At 39.3% G+C, this 23,822-nt stretch overlaps 1 protein-coding gene across 6 annotated transcripts in view; it reads left to right on the top strand.

Moving 5' to 3' along the window:
* The window catches only part of RNF216 (ring finger protein 216), a 120,976-nt gene that overhangs the window by 5,221 nt on the left and 91,933 nt on the right, over positions 1–23,822 (top strand). For 3 of the 6 annotated variants that reach the window (XM_006044282.3, XM_044935752.1, XM_044935753.1), the window contains exons 2-7: positions 4,260–4,381; positions 9,899–10,029; positions 13,304–14,158; positions 15,098–15,174; positions 20,670–20,772; positions 22,420–22,584. In XM_006044282.3, coding sequence (XP_006044344.1) covers positions 4,315–4,381; positions 9,899–10,029; positions 13,304–14,158; positions 15,098–15,174; positions 20,670–20,772; positions 22,420–22,584 — 1,398 coding nt within the window. In that variant the 5' untranslated portion in view covers positions 4,260–4,314. Of the gene's footprint in view, positions 1–820; positions 931–4,259; positions 4,382–9,898; positions 10,030–13,303; positions 14,159–15,097; positions 15,175–20,669; positions 20,773–22,419; positions 22,585–23,822 lie in introns of all 6 variants that reach the window. The other 3 variants (XM_006044280.3, XM_006044281.3, XM_044935751.1) reach the window with 2 other exon arrangements.

The raw sequence follows: 23,822 nt of genomic DNA, 5'->3' as shown, positions 1-23,822 counted from the left end.
ACATCTTCTCTTTCCATTTCACAAGTAATAATAATAGTCATAATGTGGCCCTTACTGTGTGCCAGGTGCTGTACTAAACACTTTATATGTATTTAACTCAATTTCAGAACAGCTGTATTCTCATTTCATGAAGAAAGAAATTAGGCCTGAAAGATTAAGCAGTTTATGCATAGTCACTGATATGACTGGTTGGTGAAACCTGGGTTCATACTTAGTCTGATCTGAGCCCAGATGAGAGGACTGAATGTCAGGGAGTTAAATGATCTTTACAGAGAAGCTAGTCAGGAATAGAAATTTCATTATCAGACTTCTCTTCTCACTGCAGCTTGGGGCCACTGTACATGCCATTGATGAGGAATCTTGCTTTTAAAGCAGCACTGGTAATCTGCTTAACTACAAACTTGACAGTCTAACCAAATTAGATATAAAATAAATCACATTTTCCTTTGTTTTCCAGTGTAAAATTGAAGGAATCTAGTTGTGGTAAAAAAAGAAATAGGAAATTTGGATATTGGAATTAAGTGTTCAAAGTACTTTTTGAAAGTTGTATTGGAAAGAAAAACACTTGAATAAAGGCAGTTGAAAGTGGACACCAAAGCTCTTTCCTTTATACTGGGCCATCTGGAAATAACATCATTATTGTTATTTCAGATGAGATACCTAAGCTTATGCTTGGATTTATAATTTTTAAACATTGAGGTACCTTTGTCCAGTTATAGATCCCAGAAAGTTCTGTTGTAATATTTAAACACAGTCTTGCTATAAAACTGTAGTATCTTATGTTGAAAAATTCTGACATTATTTGATTGTCTCTTTATAGACATCATATTATGAGAAGACATGGTCTAGGGCCTACCTCTTTTGAAGCACATGGTTTCTCTCAGGAAGACAAAGAAAACAGATTTTCTTAAGAAGAAAAACCTTGAGTCGGTAGGTTACAGATAGAATCTTGGAACTAAAAAGGTGCCGTAGCAGTTAAAATTGTCCCCCTTTGGTTCTTACTTGATTTTCATTCTTCTGATGTCCATCAGAATAAAGCAAGAAAATGGTTCAAAAATCAAACTACAGAAAGACTTAAATAATCTTCTCCTCTTGACCCCCAAATACTGTTTCAGAGAGGCAAACACTCTTTTTTTCCCCTGATAGTGACTTTTTTCCTCTCTAACCTTGCCATTTACAAAAAAAGAAAAAGAGCTTATCTGTTTGGCTGCACCAGGTCTTAGTTGTGGCGTGTGGGCTCTCTTAGTTGCCACGTGTGAGCTGTAGTTCCCTGAGCAGGCATTGAATCTGGACCCCCTGCATAAGGAGCTCAAAGTCTTAGCCGCTGGACACCACCACTCTTAATAATTTTTTGGTGAATATTTTTTAAATTTTAATGTACAATATTTCAGTCTTTGCTTTTGTGGACAACATTTTTTCTATCCTGTTTAAGATATCTTTCCATGGGGAGGGAGGCGGGACTGGGGTTCAGGAGGGGGCCCCCATGTACACCCATGGATGGTTCTTGTCAATGTGTGGCGAAAACCACCACAGTGCTGCTGCTGCTGCTAAGTCGTTTCATTCGTGTCCGACTCTGTGCGACCCCGTAGACAGCAGCCCACCAGGTTCGCCGTCCCTGGGATTCTCCAGGCAAAAACACTGGAGTGGGTTGCCATTTCCTTCTCCAATGCATAAAAGTGAAGTCGCTCAGTCACGACCCCATGGACTGCAGCCTACCAGGCTCCTCCATCCATTGGATTTTCCAGGCAAGAGTACTGGAGTTGGCCCACCACAATATTGTAAAGTAATTAGCCTCCAATTAAAATAAATAAATTATTATTTTTAAGAAGATATCTTTCCCAGGTCTGATTTTTGAAGGTATTTTATGTTATCTTCCAGAAAGTTTGTTATTTTACCTTACCATTTAAATCAACAGTTCACATAAAAATTACTTTGTCTAAGGCATAAAGGTGAGGTCTAGTTCTTTGATTTTCCCTATCCTCCCAAATTATAGCCTTCCAGTACAGTGTCATACAGTTTAAAAATCATATTTTTACATTGCTCTGCAAGGCTACTTTTGTCATAAATGTCCGCATGTGAACAGATCTGTTTCTGGACTCTGTTCCATTGGTTTTCTTTTGCCAATACTGCTGCTACTGCTGCTGCTAAGTCGCTTCAGTCGTGTCCGACTCTGTGCGACCCCATAGACGGCAGCCCACCAGGCTTCCCCAGTCCCTGGGATTCTCCAGGCAAGAATACTGGAGTGGGTTGCCATTTCCTTCTCCAATGCATGAAAGTGAAAAGTGAGTGAAGTCGCTTAGTCGTGCCTGACTCTTAGCGACCCCATGGACTGCAGCCCACTAGGCTCCTCTGTCCCTGGGATTCTCCAGGCAAGAGTACTGGAGTGGGGTGCCATTGCCTTCTCCGTTGCCAATACTACATTGTATTAATTATTATAGCTTTATAACAAGACTTAATATCTGATAGTATAAATTCTCCGTCTTTTTGTTTATGAATGCTTTGCTTTTTCTGGGGTCTTTTTTATAATCATCTAGTGCATATCCATTTAAAAAATATGAGTAAGGCTGCATTAAACTTGTACACCAATTTGGGGAGAACTGACATCTTTACATAAGATAATCAAGCATTCCAACCCATGAAAATTAAAGAGTAAATAAAGGAAGAGACATACCACATTCATGGGTTGGAATGCTTGATTATCTTATGTAAAGATGTCAGTTCTCCCCAAATTGGTGTACAAGTTTAATGCAGCCTTACTCATATTTTTTAAATGGATATGCACTAGATGATTATAAAAAAGACCCCAGAAAAAGCAAAGCATTCATAAACAAAAAGACGGAGAATTTATACTATCAGATATTAAGTCTTGTTATAAAGCTATAATAATTAATACAATGTAGTATTGGCAACGGAGAAGGCAATGGCACCCCACTCCAGTACTCTTGCCTGGAGAATCCCAGGGACAGAGGAGCCTAGTGGGCTGCAGTCCATGGGGTCGCTAAGAGTCAGGCACGACTAAGCGACTTCACTCACTTTTCACTTTCATGCATTGGAGAAGGAAATGGCAACCCACTCCAGTATTCTTGCCTGGAGAATCCCAGGGACTGGGGAAGCCTGGTGGGCTGCCGTCTATGGGGTCGCACAGAGTCGGACACGACTGAAGCGACTTAGCAGCAGCAGTAGCAGCAGTATTGGCAAAAGAAAACCAATGGAACAGAGTCCAGAAACAGATCTGTTCACATGCGGACATTTATGACAAAAGTAGCCTTGCAGAGCAATGTAAAAATATGATTTTTAAACTGTAAATAGTGATTTCATTTCCTTCAGTTATATACCCAGAAGTGGAATTGCTGGGTCATGTGGTAGTTCTCTTTTAAAATTTTGAGGAACTTCCATGCTGTTTTCCATAGTGTCTATTCCAATTATAATCCCACCAGTGGTGTAGTTTTCTTTTTTCCATATCCTGCTAGCATTGTTATCGCTCATCTTTTTGAATGAATGATAGTCATTCTAACAGGCAGAGGTGTTTTTGATTTGCCTTTCACTGATGTATAGTAATGTTGAGCACTTTTTAATATCTTAATTTGGGATATTGAATTATTTGTGATTTTTGCCAGTGAGATGTACAAGTTCTTTATATATTCTGGATTTTAGCACCTTATTAGGGGTTATGATTTGCAAATATTTGTCTCCCATTCAGTAGGTTGTAGTAATTGAGTTCTTAATTTTACTTTTTAGAAGATCTTTTATTTCCTTTTATTTATTTTTTTGTTTAATTTAACTTTTTAAAAATGTATATCCCATCTAGTCTTTGATCCTTTGTTCATATTTTGTATGTTCTTTTGCAGCAATTTTTTTTTTTTTTAATTTTAGTTTTTCCTCTTCTGTTAACTTTAGTTATTCATTTAAAAGACTGAAAAAAATTTTTCTTTTTAGGGGTGTTTTCACTTTATAAAGGCTTCCCTGGTGGCTCAGACAGTAAAGCGTCTGCCTGCAATGCGGGAGACCCGGGTTCGATTCCTGGGTCGGGAAGATCCCCTGGAGAAGGAAATGGCAATCCACTCCAGCACTCTTGCCTGGAAAATCCCATGGATGGAGGAGCCTGATAGGCTACAGTCCATGGTGTTGCAGAGTTGAACAGGACTGAGCGACTTCACTTTCACTTTATAAGCTGAGAATGCTATCTTGACTAGATATGTGGGAAGATACTCCTTCATTCTTAATAATTTTCTTTTTCTTTTTCACACCCTTTGGAATAGGTGGTCGCCATGTTTAGATATTAGCAAGCACATAGGTGTATGTCTGTGTTGGAAAATGGCAGAGGGAAACAGCAATGAAGAGGTGATTCACTTAAACAATTTCCACTGCCACCGGGGACAAGGTGAGTGTGCCCATTTTCTCTCTTTCATCATTGCTTTTTCCTTTAGTCTTGTTATATCATATTTGAAATTAATCTGTTTTGTACCATGTAGAATCCAGAAATGTTTCATTTTCAGACCTCAGAACATCAGATTTAAATGGACTCATCAGATTAGAAGTTTGTGTCAGATGGTGATAACCTGCTGGCATGAGTGAAGTTTAAGAGTCTTCCATTACAAGAAGATTGAATCTTAAGAGATAGGAGGGTGGAAACAGTGGTAGTTCTCAGTTTTTGAAGGAATGGTGATTGCAGAGGAGTACAGTTCCTCTAGGGCTGTATGTTCTGATCGTACTTAAGGTGCTGCTAATGCATTTCTGGCCCCCTCATACAAGGCCTAACTTCTTTTTTTCCAGAAGACTCTGGTTTAGCCTTACAGGGAATTTTAGGACATGTATTCCTTGACTGTACAGTGTTTAAAATATGGGGAATTTCATTGATTCATAAAGGGAAGGGACCCTTCATTTCTTTAAGATTTCTAAATGCATGTGAAATTTCCTATCAGATCCTAATTCACAGTTACACCTAGGCTAAAAGGAAAAAAGTTATGCTGATGAGTAGAAGAAGATTATAAGTATAAATCCATAGAAGAGGTTGTACCTTTTTTTATGTTTTGCTATTGATAGTACTTTGTATTTATGGAGACTTTTTTCCCAGCAAAAGATAAAATTTTATATATATGGCTTTCAGAGCATTTAAAAATGAGCAGGGAATTCCCTGGTGGTCTAGTGATTTAGGACTCCATGCTTCTGCTGTAGAGGGCTCAGGTTTGGGGAACCAAGGCCCCACATGTCATGAGACACAACCAAAGAATAAATAAATAAAATTTAGAAAATTTTATTAAGCAGATAAATAGAGAAAATAAATTTGCTTAAGCTATGCAAATTATAAAAACAGAAGAAATACCAATTTTTTAAGCTGTTATTGATAGTATATTCTAAGTTGGTAGTGATTATAGCCGTAATGTGTTGTTGTTTAGGAAGTTTTAAATCCTAGCTATATTTGTATATATGATCAGTTCCATATTTTCCAAACATGCATATCAAATTAATGTTGTGGGGTGTTTTTTTTTCCTAAATCGGATCTTAAATATACTTGAATAGAGTTTCTTTAAGAACAGCTAATTCTGGAAAACTACTAACTTTGGAGATATATTTTTCTGTTCAACAAACTTTATTTTGCACACATAGTGAGGATTTGTTTAGACATAGGGTTGTTTTTATTAGCTGTATTAATAATTTCTATTGTGTCATCCCCTTAAGCGTTTAAGTTTTTAAATCATCTTTATTGAGGTATAATTTACATATAATAAGTGCACACATTTTAACTGTATATATAGTTCAGTGACTTTTGAAAAATGAATATACCCATATAACCACCACCTCAGTCATGATGTAGAACATATCCAGAAAGATTCCTTTATGCCCCTTTGCAGGCAGTTTTCGCCCAACTCCTGACCTGCTTTCTGTCACTATACAATTTCATATGAATGGAACCATACAGTATGTACTCTTCATACTTGAATTCTTCAGCACAACAGTTTTTTGATTCATCCATATTCTTGCATGTATCAGTAATTCAATTCTTTTTAATTGCTGAATATTATTCACCTGGAAATTCTATACCCAGTGAAGGTAGGCTTAAAAATGAAGGTGAAATAAAGATTAAAATTACAAGAATGAATAAAAGATACATTATGCAAATAGTAACCCTCAAAACAGAGCCTTTCAGTTCAGTTCAGTCGCTCAGTCATGTCTCACTCTTTGTGACCCCATAAACCGCAGCACACCAGGCCTCCCTGTCCATCGCCAACTCCTGGAGGCCACCCAAACCCCCCAAACCCATGTCCATCAAGTCGATGATGCCATCCAACCATCTCATCCTCTGTCGTCCCCTTCTCCTGCCCTCAATCTTTCCCAGCATCAGGGTCTTTTCAAATGAGTCAGCTCTTTGCATCAGGTGGCCAAAGTATTGGAGTTTCAGCCTCAACATCAGTCCTTCTGTGAACACCCAGGACTGATCTCCTTTAGGATGGACTGATTGGATTTCCTTGCAGTCCAAGGGACTCTCAAAAGTCTTCTCCAACACCACAGTTCAAAAGCATAAATTCTTCGGCACTCAGCTTTCTTTATAGTCCAACTCTCACATCCATACGTGACTGCTGGAAAAACCATAGCTTTGACTAGATGGACCTTTCTTGGCAAAGAAGTGTCTCTGCTTTTTAATATGCTGTCTAGGTTGGTCATAACTTTCCTTCCAAGGAGTAAGCATCTTTTAATTTCATTGCTGTAATCGCCATCTGCAGTGATTTTGGAGCCCAGAAAAATGAAGTCAGCCACTATTTCCACTGTTTCCCCATCTATTTGCCATGAAGTGATGGGACCAGATGCCATGATCTTTGTTATCTGAATGTTGAGCCTTAAGCCAACTTTTCCACTCTCCTCTTTCACTTTCATCAAGAGGCTCTTTAGTTCTTCTTTACTTTCTGCCATAAGGGTGGCGTCATCTGCATATCTGAGGTTATTGATATTTCTCCTGGCAATCTTGATTCCAGCTTGTGCTTCCTCCAGCCCAGTGTTTCTCATGATGTACTCTGCATATAAGTTAAATAAGCAGGGTGACAATACACAGCCTTGACGTACTCCTTTTCCTATTTGGAACCAGTCTGTTGTTCCATGTCCAGTTCTCTGACCTGCATATAGGTTTCTCAAGAGGCAGGTCAGGTGGTCTGGTATGCCCATCTCTTTCAGAATTTTCCACAGTTTATTGTGATCCACACAGTCAAAGGCTTTAAATTATCAGATAACATACACAATTCAGCCAGAAGTGTCAATAAAAGATAAAAGGTTTTAAAAAGTTAAAGAGTCGGGGAAGATAAAGCAATTCTAATCTCTATGTGTGTAGTAATATGATATCAAAATATACAAAGAGAAAATTGACAGAACTGAAAGGATAACTGGACAAATCCACAGTCAAAATGGGAGATTTTAGCATGTTTATTTCAGTAACTGAGAGAGAGCAAACATATACAAACATTTGTATGAATATAGGACATTGGAAGAACATGATCAACAAATTTGATACAATAGATAGGAATGTTGCACAGGAATGTTTTCCACAATTGACCATATTTTGAGGCACAAAACAAGTTTCGAGTTCCTACACCACTGGCGGTAGTGTGAGTTGGCATAGACAGTTTAGGAAGCTGTTTGACATTGTCCACTAAAATTGAACGTATGCTTTCCCTGTGCCTCAGCACTTCTGGAATATACCCAGCTGAAATGAGTATACCAAGATAGATATGCAAGAATATTCATAACAGTATTATCCAAAATAGCCAAGACTGGAACCAGCCCAAATGTCGAATGTCAACAGAAAAATAAGTAACTTATTCATACACATTCATGTAGTAGATCACATACAGAGGAAACTGCATACTGCAACACCAACATCATGGACATATCTCAGATGTGTTATTTGCATGGAAGCCAGAAATGAGAGAATATACACTCAGAAACTGATCTGTGGAGTTAGGCTCCTAATGTGCTAGAAATGTATTTACCAACATTGGTGATGGTCACACAGGTAGGAGCCTTTTGTATGAATCATAAACTTTGTTCTGTATGTTTATATGTGGTGTTTTGGGGAGTATCTTGTTAACCATTGGGATTCACTGTGAGATGATAGGTTTAAAACCAACTTTTTTGCTGGGTGCCCCAGGCTTGTTGTCTGTCTTTTTTTCTGGGCCAGTTCTTCCTGAGAGGAACCTACAATTTCCTGCATGTAGAATCTAAGACTGTCTGCCAGCATTCAAGGGGCCAGTTAACAGAAGGCAGCAGAGTCACTCATTACGGCTGTTCCAGTGACACGCCTTTTCACTCTTGGCCTGGTGTCTAGTGACTCTCTGTGTTGGTGACTCTTCACAATGGACCTCCTCAGGGTGGGTCTTCTGGAATGGCTGAATGAGAAACTTGGCAAATCCTCTCCACAGAATTAACAGTAAAATTAGAATTGTTTAAAATAACCATTTAAAGACTGGAAATGAACAAAGGCATACAATAATTGAGAATATTTTTCAAGGAAATCTGTGATTCTGCAACATGGATTAAGCTGCCTCTGGTCAGCTGCCCTCTGCAGACTGTGGGTTTGAGCCTTCTCCACTCCTCTAGATTTCTTGCCTCTGAAAATCTGCTGTTCCCAGAATTTTGTTTAAATCTCTTGCTAGCTATCATTTCCTTTTTCCTTCTTTGTGTCCTAAAAAGAAGGACACTTTTTGCTTTTTCACTTTTTACGAGTTCCTTTACTGTCATTTAAGTGGGGTTTCAAACTCGGTGGTGCTGGTCACTTAATTTCATTCTGCCAGCCCTCTACAGTGCACTTCTGCAGGCCCTCAGTTCAGTCAGTTGTTAGATACATCAGTCTGCTGTGTAGGTAGCATTGGACTTGAAATCAGACAACTTCACTGTGTGTGAAGTACTATAATAAATAGGCATTTTGTGTGGGTTTTCTAAGCTAATACAGCTATTTTCTATAGGCACTATTGTTAACCTTTCTTCAATGATGAGGATATGGATGCCTAAAGAAGTAAATAATGGCATCATGTAGCTAGTATGTGGGAGAGCTGAGATTGGGATCCAGGCAGTCTGACCTTAGATCCCATGGACTTACCTATTTTAAATTGCTGTCCTTGGCATCACCACAGCCCTGTTACAGGGATGAAATGAGATAATTGGTTTTATATTGCTTTTCAAATTGTTGGGTACCATAAAAGTACATGAGGCATTAACCTTGAAAAAAAATAATTGCGCTTTATGAAGGAATTATCAGTTTGTGTTATCCAGTAATTCATATCAAATGTGATCTGTCTTCAAACGAAGAAAAGGAGTTAGAGAACTTGAGCAGAATTATTACATCTAGATGGCTAGTTGAACTTTGGTTGTGTTTAAAAAGGAAACTAGAAAGCTTAACTTGCTTACTGTTGTAGATGCTAAATGGGTATTTGCATAAATAATACTCAAGATTTATATGTAAGATGAGCAAACTAATATAAAATATTAAGTGAAAATTTTACTGTTTCTGAGTGAGTTTTTTCAGACCTATCAGTTTGAATAAAACAGTGTTTTATATTCCCTTGGAGGAGTAGAGATGAGATGGGAGGCCATGATTTCACTGTTCAGTTGCCAGTCAAGAAGATTTTATCAACAGATTCCTCCAGTCTAGTATAAGAAAAAGTTGATAATCTTGAGCATAGTAATTGTCAGATTTTCTCTGATGATTGCCAAAATGAATTATTGGCAAAGATCAGCACAGAAAGCTCATTTTAATGCTTAGGTGCATGTGCTGCCTGAGGAGATAAGTTAACACTCCAGTAGCCATGAACTTGGCTTTAGGTTTGACCCTTTTCATGCCAAAGTTGAATTAAAGGACTGAATATGATTATGCCCACCTCCTGATAACAGTGTTCTCTCTGCCTGCTTTTAGACTGGATCAATCTCAGAGATGGACCCATCACCATATCCGACTCCTCTGATGAGGAAGGGGTTCCAATGCTGGTCACCCCAGCTCCTCAGCAACATGATGAGGACCTGGATGATGATGTCATCCTGGCGGAAGTGAGTTTTCTGAAATTTACCATGATGAAATATATTTCAAGTTAATAATTGATTCTTCGGACACTCCGTTTTAATAGAATAGCTGCGAGTACTCTTAGAGCAGTATTTAAATAATGTTGGAGTCACCTGTTCTCTGAAGTTTTGGTAGGATTTTCCCTAAAGGCATTTGGGCTGTTTCTTTTCATGAAGGACCGTTCTTGGAAACTGTTTCAGCTTCCTCTGTGGTGATCGACATGTCTGGATTTTCCGTTGCTTTTTATGGTTTTGTTCACTGATACTTTTCAGTGTTTTTTTAATGTATTTAATAGAACTAAACAAAATAGCCTGTTCTTTCTATTTACTCTACTTACTCTGAATCTATGGCTCCTCCAATTTTCCTTTTCTGTTTTAGTATACTTTTGGGATTTTTTGCCTTTTTTCTTGATTTGATGAGTTAACCATTATTTTCCCTCCTCTCTTCCTCTTTGACCCAGTCCTATGAACAACTAACCACTTCTGTCTGTATAGGGCTTCCCTGGTGACTCAGATGGTAAAGAATCTGCAAGAGATGCGGGTTTGATCCCTGGGTCGGAAGATCCCCTGGAAAAGGAAATGGCTACCCACTCCAATATTCTTGCCTAGAGAATTCCATGGACTGTCTCTATACATTTGCCTATTCTAGACATTTTATATGAATGGAATCATATACTGTTTGGTCCTTCTTTCATTTAGCATAAGTTTTCATGGTCATCTATGATGTAGCATGAATTGGTACTTCAGTTCCTTTTTTATTGATAATGTTCCGTTGTGTGGCTGTATCACATGTTGTTTCATTGATTGATGGACATTTGAGTTGCTTCTCCTTTTTCACTATTATGAATGATGCTGCTGTGAACATTCACGTGGAAGTTTTTCTGTGGACATATGCCTATAGTTGATTATATAGGTGGGTTTTGCCTAGTGGTTCTACTTAAATTAAGAGACTAAAATTTAGTGAGTGAATTCATCTAATTTTTGTTTATTAACATGACTATTATACTTTTTTTAGTTCTCTCATAGTGTTTAATATGCTTTACATTTTTATTGCTTTAAAAAATGATCTTTCACTATGTTCCCTGCATCTTTGAGGTTTAGTTTTTATTTATATTGGGGTCATCTGTTCTTGCTGGTGATTTGAAAGGTTTTTATCCTTAGTTTTTTTTTTTTTTTTTTTTTCCAGTTACTCTAGTACTTAGTTTTATACTTTCAGATGCTGTTCTTACATATGTCCTTACATGTTGATTTATCAGCTTTAAGTGTATCTTTCGATCCTCAGCTTCACTTATTTCCCCTCCCAACTTTTGATAGTAACTGTATTTCTACAAAACCATGATTTAAAACATGTATATTAAATAGCTAATTATTTCATCACTCCATTGTATTCTCACATCTCTCTTTTCTTATTTCATTCACTCTGTGGTATAGATTTCATCATATGTGCCACTCGTCTACCACTTCTTTTTTTAGTAGTTAGATATCTTCATGTAGTTTCTGTGCTGTTTGTTTTTTATTACTACTCAACTTTGAATGCGTTTGAAATTTTCCTGGACCGGCTCTTCGTAGGCATTTATGTTGGGGAAGGGCTCAGGCACTGTTCATGGCGAGCAGGAATTCTTCCTATGACAGAGGATGTTGGGGCTGCATGGGGCAAGGAAGTGTGCTTACATGCATGTGTGCGCTTGTTTCTTTCTTACTGCCTAGCCGTGATTGCCACCTCCAGAGCAGCCCAGATCAAAGTTCTCTCTGTCCTGCCTCACTGACAGCCTACCTTCATCAGGGACGTCTGTCTTCATTCAGTCTAACCTCCTCAGAAAATCCTTGCTGCCCAACAGCGTGCAGATTCCCAGTGTTTCAAACAAGGGACTATAGCTTTTCCCTCTGCGGGCCATACCACTTGCTTTGGAGAACTCTGCCTTTCTGGAGCTTTCTCTGCCTGCCTGAAATCTGGATGTACTTCTCCCACTGCATGTATCAGCTCCTCCTCACATATATTGTGATTTGGGATCACAAATGTGTGCTGGTTTATTCAGAGATCTTCATTTCTTTGTCTCATTCTCTCTGGATTGGGGTGACTTCAGAAAAGATCAGGGTCAGAGACATCTTTATTCTGCTAAATTAAAATTGGGCATTTTACTTTTTAAATTTACAAGTAACACATAGTTGTGTTCTCTATAGAAATTGATACAATACAGAGAAAACTAGTCTCTCTTCACCAGCCCCTTCTGCCCCAGAGATTTCCCAGAGGAACTGTTGTCAGCAGTTTGGCACGTATCCTTCCAAATCTTTTTCTTTGAATTCACACGTGTGTGGGTTCATGCATGCATGTATATATTCAGTGTATATATACACATATATGCTTTTAGAAATGGGATGTTTATGTCTGTGTTCCATTTTTTTCCAAAGAATAGAAATCAGTCTGTGTGTGTTGTTTTGTAGCTTTTCTTCACTTAACATTTCTTGGTGAAGTTTCCATGTCATCACGTAGAGAACCACCTCTCGGGGTGGGGGTGGGAGAGAGTCAGAGAGTATTTTGTAAAGCAGATAAATAGTTTACTTAACTGTATGCTTAGGGACAAACTTAAGAATGTCTCTAGTGTTCTCTTTTTATGATGCAATCAGTGTGGCAGTGAATACCCTTATATATGTCCCCTTTGGATACATAAGGGTGTATAGGATTGATATTGAAAAGTGATATTGATAGATTATAAGGATATACATTTTTTTTTTTAATAAGCAATACCAAATTCCTCTCCTAAATTCACCAGGAATGAGTGATAGTAAGTTTTCCCACATCTGTCCCACATTGAACACATCTGTGTTTAATGTCTAACTAAAAAGTTGTTTGCCAGTCTTGGCAAGGGGGTAGAATCTTGTTTTAATTTGCATTTTGCTAAATTACTAATGAGATTTAGAGTCTTTTCTTGTGCTTACTGACCATTTCTCACTCCTCTGCTGTGTTGTCATTCTTTCATTATTTTCTCTACTATGCAGTTACTTTTGTTTTAGTGGTCGCAAGTGAAATTATAATTCAAAGTATAAGTCAGGCTTCAATCTCTGAATGGCTGCTTTGATTCTTACAGTTACTATAGTGTGATCAGATTTCAATATGAAGATAAATTTGAAGAATAGGTCTTATGGGGGAGGGTGTTTTTGTTTCTTACCTGTCCTACCTCAGAAGCTCAATATAATACATAAGAAAGGTATAGACACAGGAAAAAAATTGAACTGTTATTATTAAAATTTCATTTTTTCTTAGACATACAAACCTCAGACATCACGACCCAATCTCATCAAACCAGCTGCCCAATGGCAAGATCTCAAAAGATTGGGAGAAGAAAGGCCTAAAAAATCTAGAGCAGCCTTTGAATCAGATACGAATGGCTATTTTCCCGTGTATAACAGCTCATTGTTTGGTTCTGGGACACAGGATGATTCTGAGGATGACTACAGTGAATTTCTAGATCTTGGGCCTCCTGGAGTTTCTGGATTCATGAAGCCAAGTGGCCAAACAGAAAGAGAACCTAAGCCTGGACCAAGTCACAACCAAGCAACCAATGACCTCATCAACCCCAGATCAGAGCAGAAAGTCATTATCTTAAAAGAAGGTAATCTTTTTCCAGAAGCTGATCCTTTGGACACTCAGAACCAGTCATCTGAAGAGTCAGAGACAGAGCTTTTATCAAACCTCGGAGAATCATCTGATATCCTCGATGACCAGGCCATCGAAGAAGACTGCTGGTTAGACCACTCTTACTTCCAGTCTCTGAACCAGCAGCCCCGTGAGGTACCAAGCCAGGTTGTACCTCAGGAGCGGCGTCCAGAAGCAGAGCTGGGCCCAATGCTGTATCAGCATGAACCCCGGGGGTCAGCTTTTCCAGGACCGGCGTTTGCAAGACCAGAGCCCCAGCAGGATTGGATTCCAGACCCTGCTTCTCCTCGGCCTGCCCATCCTCTGGGAGAGCTTGAAGACCAGCAACTAGCAATAGATGATGAAGAACCAGGCCCAGCATTTCCGCTAGAAGAAACTCGGGAGCCCAATTTGGGAAACCTTTGGGGGCAAGAAGCTTCTGACGTAGACCAGGAACTCATTGCACTGTTGGTGAAAGAGACAGTAAGTTTTATTTTGATAAATAAGTAATTATACACACTAAATATATTGTTTCCTTTTATTACTAAAGTGTTGTGTGTGTGGACTCATTTTCCTGATTTCCTAGATTTATAGCCTAGAAGAAGAAAAGCTGAAGGTACAAAAATTAAATCAGGATTCCTTAATCTAGCCTGAACCCCCTCAGCATGCCCCTGGGATTCTAGCTGCAGGTTGTGGGTGCCCTGGTGCTGTCATGAGTGGTCCCTACAGTTTTTAAAAAGGAATTGAGTTAACTCCAAATTCAAACCCTTCAAGCAAGTTTATAAGATGACCTAGAGCTGCACTGTCCAATATGACAGCCTCATTTGGCTGTTTAAATGTCTTAAATGAAACTTCAATTTCATTTCCAGTGGCACCAGTCAGATTTTAAGTGCTCAATAGCCACATGAGTCTGAACAGCCACCATGTTGGAAAACACAAAATAGAGCATTTCTGTCTTTATACCAAGTTGTGTTAGGTACCACTGACCAAGAAAATGAATGCAGGGCTTTGTGGGCGGCCATCTGCCTTTGAACAGTCTTTTAATCATTCTTCCCTGGGTTTTTTTCATCTGGTCTGCTGGATCGTGTGCTTCTTAAGGGTATATATACACTAGAAAGTGCCATGTTCATCTTTAGGTGCCCTTTGCTTGGGGTGAGATGCTCAGTATTTACTGAAAGAGAGAAGAATGAATACATAGAATGAGGGCAGAGGACCAGGTGGTCTCTAGGGACCTTTTTCCATATTCTGTGTAGACAGATAAATCTGGGCACCTAGTGTGGAATTTTAAGCCAGACACAAACCTGCTTTATAGTCCTTTTCTAGCGTTTAGTCATTTCGTATACTTTTTGCTATCTGATTTTTATTGCGATTTGAAATCATTCTAGGGGTTGACATATAAATAATGTATTTATTCCTTCCTAGGAAGTAAGATTTCCTGATGTAGCAAATGGGTATGTTGAGGAAATAATTCATTTGAAGAATTACTATGATTTGAATGTGTAAGTATACTACCGTGCCTTTTTTTTTTAATTGCCGTAAAATGTACTTAACATAAAAATTTGCCATTTTAATCATTTTTAGGGTTTTCTAGATGGCTCAGTGGTAAAGAATCTGACTGCCAATGCAGGAGACTCAAGAAACTCGGATTTGATCCCTGGGTTGGGAAGATCCCCTGGAGGAAGGAATGGCAACCCACTCCAGTATTCTTGCCTGGAGACTCCCATGGACAGAGGAGCCTGGTTGGCTGCAATCCATGGGGTCCCAAAGAGCGGGACACGACTGAGCGACTTCGCATGCACATGCACAGCCGTTTCTAAGTGTGCAGTGCAGGGGCATTAAGTGTGTTTGCATTTTTGCACAGCTGTCACCACCATCCATTTCCAGAATGTTTTCATCTTCCTAAACTGGAACTCTGTCCCCGGTCCCTGTCCTGAGCCCCTGGCAACCACTGTTTTGCTTTCTATCTCTGAATTTGGCTCCTCTAGAGACCTCATGTAGGTGAAATCACACAATATTTGTCCTTTTGTGGCTGGCTTGTTTCAGTTAGCATTATGTCTTTTTTAATCATCCTGTTAGAAGAGTTCTAATTTTAATTGTATGCAGACTGTTTTCTGGGTCTTACAATCATGTGTGGTTATAGAATTAAGATGTTTAGTTAATTCTGAGCATTGATACTACATATGTCTTGCTGGGGCTTCCCCAGTGGCTCAGTGCGTAAAGAATCTGCCTGCAGTGCAGGAGATAAAGCAGATGCCGGCTCCATCCCCTGGAGGAGGAAATGGCAACCCACTGCAGTATTCCTGCCTGGGAAATCCTATGGACAGAGGAGCCTGGCGGGCTCTAGTCTGTGGGGTCACAAAGAGTCAGGCAAGTTTCTTTCTGCTTATACTCTTTCACCTCCTTCTAGTCTGCAAAGGTGGAACAGTTGCAAATTTATAAAGAACAATAGATATTTAATTTAATTATATTTTTGGCTATTTAATACAGATTATTTTAATTAAACAAGAATATTCAAAGATTGTATTGTGTACCGTAGAATTCAGCAGGGGTGTGAGTGGGAGCTGGCTGCCCTGACCAAGAGTGAAGGGCCCTCTTTCTGAGATGAGCAGCCCAGAGGAGGTGCTCTTTTCTGATTCATACCAAGGCACTGTTGGCACCATTGGTAGCCCTGTCTGTCCCCTCGACTGAGGGGCAGCCACTGCTTTCAGGTTTTTAAACCAGGTTGGAATCAAGGTTTCATAATGTATTTGTTGACCTTTTTAGCTTCTTGATCTAGTATAGTTCCCTCTTACTTTTTTTTTTTGTTACAGATATTCCCCCCTATAATTTTTGAACATAAAAAGTTGAAAAACTGTAAAATGAATACCCAATATCCACCACCTAGTTTATTATCTGATATTCTGCTGTAAGGAATATTTTGCTATTTTCCTCCACTTGCTTGTTTTTTAAATTACTGTAGACATAGAGGTTTTGTATAAGTGGTGTTTTATAATTAGTTTTTTTTTATAATTACATAAATAATTTATAATTATTTTTCTTTTTGATAGTGGATTATCCTAAATTTGACCAGTAGGAGCTCTTAAATTAATAAACTTTATTTTTAGAGCAGTTTTAAAGTCATGACAAAATTGAACAGAAATGACTACAGTTTTACAGTGAAAACTATCTCCTAGACGTCCACTAAACTAAAAAATAACTAATTTTTTTTAATGTACCTTTTTAGTTCTTGGAATGAAAACATACTTTTTTTCAGAGCAAATATAATTTTGGATTTTTAATGAAGTAATGTTAAGTAAAAAATACTTTTCATTGTTGTCTTCAGGGGGTTAATGATCACCTTTAATTAAAAATTATTCTATTGAATTTTCCTCTTTGTTAATTTTTCTCCTCTTTGTTATTCTCCTGGTTCATAGTTTCACTGATGTTCTGATAAATGTTATTCTGCATTATTCCATATAGTAATTTCCTTTTTTAAAATTATGCTCTACATCCTGAAACCCTAAAGTTAAAAGTTTGGAATCAGGGATTATAAATAGATTCATGATGCTTGAAACATATTTCCAAATAGCTTTCCAGTGGTCCGTGCTCACTCGCTCAGTTGTGTCTGATTCTTTTAGTTTTAAAGTAACCCTTTGGAGAAGGCAATGGCACCCCACTCCAGTACTCTTGCCTGGAAAATCCCATGGGCGGAGGAGCCTGGTAGGCTGCAGTCCACGGGGTCACAAAGAGTTGGGCACGACTGAGCGACTTCACTTTCACTTTTCACCTTCATGCATTGGAGAAGGAAATGGCAACCCACTCCAGTGTTCTTGCCTGGAGAATCCCAGGGACGGCGGAGCCTGGTGGGCTGCCGTCTTTGGGGTCTCACAGAGTCGGACACGACTGAAGTGACTTAGCAGCAGCAAAGTAACCCTTTAGAAATTTAGTATGCTTTAATGTTTCCCTCTCATTCTGTAGATGAATATATTGTTTTCTAAATACCTACAAGGTTAGTTGTCTGCAGTATCAGTAAAACGTGATCAGATTGACAGATCCTGTGACAATTCTGTCCTCCTTCCTCCTGAGTCTCGCACACATCCTTTTCTCTTGGGACTTATCAACTCTGTCCCTAATGCAAAGTCTTATGAATTCCAGAGGAAAGGGAATGTTCAGTAATTGTATTGAATACTTTCAAACCTACAGTCTGATTTTTTTATATATATATATATATATATATATATATAATTTGTTAGTTTATTTTTTATTGTACTGGGTCTTTGTTGCTGCATAGGGACTTCCTCTAGTTGTGACAAGCGGAGGCTACTCTTCGTTGCAGTGCTTGGGCTTCTCATTGCAGTTACTTCTCGTTGCGGAGCACAGGCTCTCTGGTGCTCAGACTTCAGTAGTTGAGGCGCATGGACTTAGCTGCCCTATGGCACGTGCAGTCTTCCCGGACCAGGGATCACACACGTACACCCTGCATTGGCAGGCAGATTCTTACCCACCGTACTACCAGGGAAGTCCTACTGTTTGATTTTCCTGACTCAGTTTTCCTTTTGTCCCTGGACTTTTGAGACTGAATTGTTAATTCTCATAACTAACTTAAGTGTTGTTAATGTAGGGCTGAAAGGAGGCCCAGAGCAGAGTAGAGCGGGCTGATATTTTGTGGGGCTGACTCACAGAATGTTGATTCTGTGTCCAGTCTTTGTCACCTTTAATTGTAACCAGCTGGTCATTTTAGCAGGAGAAGCCTGTTAGCCAGAGAGCTTCCTGTGATAGTAACCTGCTCTCTTTAACTAGGACTTTACTCACATATGATGCAACTTAAATTGGATCAAGGCAGCAACAACTACTAAAGAACAAAAGCTAGAAATATTAGCCTGGCTTACTTAGTGGGAATGCTTTCTCAAAACCCTTTAGCTTGTCAAGTCAGATCAAGCATGGAATAATATCAATAGGTGGGCAGATCTGAGTTCTGACAAGCCTCCTGCTGCCTTTGCCTCAGGCTGTAAATATTAATGTATTTGGTTGTAGCATAAATCTGTAGAAAGGAAACCCTGTTCTTAATTATCGGTGCCACTGAATATCATTTAATTCCAGGAAAGTTGTGTTCGTGAGGGTAGAGGAGACTTTAAAATGGAAATGAATTTTGACAGTTCAAAGTGAGAGCCTCTGATACCCAACTGGTGGAATTCCACATCTTGCATCATGTTGATATGAGAAGTTTTTCATAGTGTTGAAAATACAAAATGAATTGAGATGGTTCTCAATTTTCTTTTCTAAGAAAAGAACCTCTAAAATAGGTTTAGAAAATGCATTTAAAAATGTATAAAAATAGAAATTTTTAAAGGATGAGATTTTAAAAACTAGAAACAGGAGTTTTAATGCTTTCTTCCAAGATCATCTTGCATACACCCCATTTTAGCCACCTGGCTTCATTCATGCATGGCTGTTCTATCAAAGAAGATTCCGTTTATTGGCCTTTGATAGCCGCACTTATCTGAACATTACAAACAAGTAAGGTTGAAATGGAGGAGCTCTTCCACACCTGGTTTATAATATGTCCAGGTGTGCATGAGAAAGGAATTGTTTGGAACTCCATGCCTTTCTCCACAAATACTGAGTTCTTCATGGTGACTGAGTCTCAGCTACCCTTCAGAGATTGTATAACCTGTGGTGCTCATCAGTTTGTACTGGAACAAAGAGTCACCACCAGTGACCGTGGTTTTAAAGGGAAATGTGCTCAGAATTCTTGAGGAGGGTGTCTCCCTTTGCTACTGCTGTAATATGAGAAAGGGGTTTTTCCTCTCAAGCCTTCTGGTGTATGTTCCAGAGAATAGGTGTGGTGATAGGAAGAGAGCTTATCAAGAAGGTGCATGTGGGGTTCCTGCAAGTGATGATGAAGAAAAGGTTGAGGGGTGCTTGACCGGTCCTGGAGCAGGAGCAGGAGAAGGAGGGCACATTGCCGTTGGGCCAGTGCTGAGGGTCCTGAGGGGGTTTGCACAAGAGGCACGCCTCCCCAGTTTTCAGTCCCTGAACACTGGCGCCTGGTGAGAAGAGGAGCGGGAGGTGAGCACTTTCTCTCTGACTTCTTTCTGCTGGACCTGTCTTAATTAGAGGCTGTATTCCTGACACTGGACGGGAGAAGACCTGGGGAGAGTCATGGTGGGGCGCTTTCAAGGCAGTCTGCAGGAGAAAGGAAGAAAGCCGGAGTGGAGGGAAAGCCCCGCTTGCCCTCTGACTGGGCAGCTTTCTTGCTCCTGAAGTGGCTCATGCCGCACACCCCAGCTGTCCTTGTCACTGTGGAATATCCAAAGAGCACAGAGTGTTGCTGCCTTTGGTTTTTATAGGCTGAAGGGCTTTGCTAGTTTAATTTGTAAATCTGGGCAGTGATACATCTTATGGGTTATTTTATTCTCTTTATCCTTGCTTTTGAAAGATTTCATGATAGTGATTAAAAAGACAAGGCTGTGATTTTGGAATGGAGAGAGTTTTTTCTTAAGCAAACATGGTCTGTTCCTTCAGCCATACAGCAAACTGAGCATCCCTCAAATCGTCATGGGGATTTATTTACTATAGGGTTTAAAAAAGTATTAATGAATTAGCACGGGTCTTTTATGTTCTGTTTATTAACTCTTAGAAAACTATTTTTAATTGTGAATGTGAATACAGACTTTTCCCCCATCCCTTATTTGTTAATAGTTTTCCTGACAAATGATAGATACTTTCATCTAAATTCTCCAGTTCCATACAGTTCAACCAGTAAGAACTAACAAATTTCGAAGGAGTTTACCTTTATCGGTATGTTTATTGCTTTTCACATTAGCAAGTAAAAATAGAAATTCAGTGTAATGTCTTATTTGTTCATTTGTTTTTCTGATCTGCAAATATTTTCATTCCCTGATAGGTCAATTACAGTGTGACTAGAGATTTTATTTTCATACATTATGTTTGAATCAGTGAGCAAGTGTGGCATTTGGAAGCAGAGTGACAGTAATATCATTTATTTTTACAGACTTTGTAATTTTCTTCTGGAAAATCCAGATTATCCAAAGAGAGAAGACAGAGTCCTTATGAATCCCAGTAGCAGCCTGCTCGCCAGCCAAGATGAGATGAAGGCAAGTGGTGCTCTTGCTTTGCAGTATCTACTTGGAAATTCTCTCCTCTTTTCATCATTTTTAAGGGAATAAAGTGCTTTGTCAAGATGCATTTTTTTAAGACTATCCAGGAAAGTAGGTTTTTCAGAATACATATTTTAGTGGGATTTCCCCCTCTGAGTCACCTTGAGTTCTGTATTTGACTTCTTTCGTTGTAATTTCATCTTCCCTTGAAAGTGGGAAGATGGAATTTAATTCCCTACAAAGAATTAAATCCTCCATATTGTTAATGCTACAAAGCAAGTTCCTAACATGAATCAAGAATTGGCCAGGACTCTTTGTATCATCTTAGGGTTTAACATTTTATTAAGAAATTTTCAAACACACAGTGAAGCCAGAAGAACTTTCTATTGATTTCCTGTATACACACCAGCCAGTACTATTAAAAGTTAACGTTTTACTATGTCCAATTTGTCCCATATCCATCCCTCTGTCCATCAGCACATCCCTCTTATATTTTATTATAACTCACTTCAGAGCAAATTGCAAAAACATCAGTACTCTGCCGCATAAATACTTCAGCATGCAGATTGTTGCCTAGAGTTTAATATCTGTTTTTCTTTTTGAGTAAGATTTATATACAGTGCATACACCTGTGTAACCAAATCCTGTGTCAAGATATAAACAGTTTGGTTTTTAAAAATCTTAATCATTGTCTTCATGTGTGGTCCAGACCAGCATTTAGTATGTTCAGTGGTTAAAGGAAAGTATAGTTCAGAACTGCTTCACTGGTCTCTATTGCACCATCCTTCCACTTCCCACAAATTCTTTTTGACTGTTTCTTTCATGTATGGTTATTACTCATTTTATTGCTCTTCATTTTATTGCACTTTACAGACGTTACAGTTTTTGTTTTCACAGATTGAAGGTTTGTGGCAACCCTGCCTTGAGCAAATCTGTCAGTGCCATTTTCCCAACAACTTTTGTTCACTTCATATCTCTGTTACATTTTGGTAATTCTCACGATATTTCTGACTTTTTTATTATTATTACATTTGTTATGATAATCTGTGATCAGTGACCTTTGATGTTACTATTGCAAAAAGATTGATTTGCTGAAAGCTCCAATAATGGTTAGCATTTTTCAGCAATAAATTATAGAATTAATTGAGATATGTGCTTTTTTTTTTTTTTAAGACATACACTGTTGCACACTTACTAGACTACAGTATGGTGTAATTTTAACTTTTCTAAAAGTTGGGAAACCAAACAATTTGTGTGACTTGCTTTATTGTGATACTAACTTCATTGCAGTGGCCTGCGACCAAACCTCCAGTATTCCTGAAGTATGTCTGTATTTTGTAGCTGGGGGAAAACAACCTCAGTTTTTTCTAAACATTTTGTGAAAAGAAAATGGCTAAAAACTTGTGTTCAAACCCCCAACTATACTTTTTCATAGTTCCAACTAGCAAAACTAGTCTCCAGACTCCAGACAGTTTGTTTAACCTCTCTGAACATCATTTCTTCATCTTTGCTCAGGGCTGGTATCCTCCTTTAGAGTAATTAGTACAAGTCAGATTATTCTGTTCTTCAGTAAGTAATTCTTCAAATGATTTCCCTCTAGAAATACAGTCTGGCCACTAATGTTGTGCCTCTCTCTCGTTTCAGTTGCCTACAGTAGACTTTTTTGACTATTCTAAATTAGCTCCTCTTGACCAGCACTGCTTCATCCAAGCTGCCGACCTCCTGATGGCCGACTTCAAAATGCTTAGCAGTCAGGACATCAAGTGGGCCCTGCACGAGCTCAAAGGACACTATGCAATCACCCGAAAGGTGCTCTCCTTGGTCTTCTGGTGGGGCACACCTCTTGACCGCTTCTTCCCGTGATAACAGGATGAAGAGTTCAGCTTGCAGAAGTTGGGCTGGTTTATGATGGCAAAGAGCTAAGGAGTTTGTCAGGGTGAATATATGTAGACAAAGGGTTTGCTGATCAGAAAGAACTGAATGAAAAGAAACACAGATTCGAAGCAGGAAAGTTCTGGTATGACCATAAGGACATGAATTTCCCCATGGAATGTGGAATGGAAGCGTGTGTTCCCCTGCTGTTCCTCCCTGGTGTGCTTTCTGTCTTGGGACTAGTCCCATGACCCTCCCCGAGATGCCTCAGTTACCAGTTAACGTGAGGCAGAGTGTAAAGGGCCGGGAGCCCAGCACTGCCCAGGGAGTGGCGGTTTGCTTCAGAAGAGAATGGGCAACTCCTGAAAGCTCTCAAGGTTTTCTTTCTTTCTTTCTGGACTCTAAATAAAGATTCCACTTAAGGGCCTCTGTTCCAGATCTTAGAAAGGTGCTGTTCGCTAGTGAGTAGCAGACATGCTCCATTTAGTGCAGCCCACTGTACAGGCCCTTTGACGACAGCCAGGACGGAAGAGCAGCACCGGCAGGTCCTTGACCTGTTCCTCGTCTCTCCTGCCTTTAAACCGGTTTCTCTTGCTGAAGTTCTGGTGACTCTTAGCAAACAGTGTGCTTTTCTTTCCAGAAGACAAGCAAATGTGGAGTTACTTTACTTGTTAAAACACCCACTGGGTCTTAACCTGAAAGAAGGTGAACATCAGTGAATGTGCTGAGTCTAGGCCCCTTCCACCTCTACCTTGATAAGATCCAGGCATCTGTCAGCAAACTCCTAATTACAGGTTCATTTTAGTTAAAAATACTCTGAAGGGATCACAGAAATAATGCCTTCTATTTCTGATAGATAATGCCTTCTCATTTCCCCTGCTAAAGAGGGAATGTCGGTACTGTCATTCAAAAATGAATACGCTTCCCCCCTCCAAATTAATGATCTTGAGAAAGAAGGGGCTCTTTCATCTTTAGGGCCCTGTGTGGCATCTTTATTGATCCTGTGGTGCCTTACACATTTTCTGAGCTCCCAGGAAGCCCAGATGAAAAGCAAAAGCGTAGCAGCAGGAGACAGCTCCCCGTGGTCTGGAGGTGGGATGGTCCTCATTAGAAATGTCCCTGCCTACATCCTGAGGTCAGTAAAAGTGACTTCGCTAGCAGATGCTTCTCCACAC

The sequence above is a fragment of the Bubalus bubalis genome, chromosome 24 (genome assembly GCF_019923935.1).
Source record: "Bubalus bubalis isolate 160015118507 breed Murrah chromosome 24, NDDB_SH_1, whole genome shotgun sequence".
Classification (NCBI taxonomy): Eukaryota; Metazoa; Chordata; class Mammalia; order Artiodactyla; family Bovidae; genus Bubalus; species Bubalus bubalis.
This window is presented reverse-complemented; position numbering and strand designations above follow the sequence as displayed.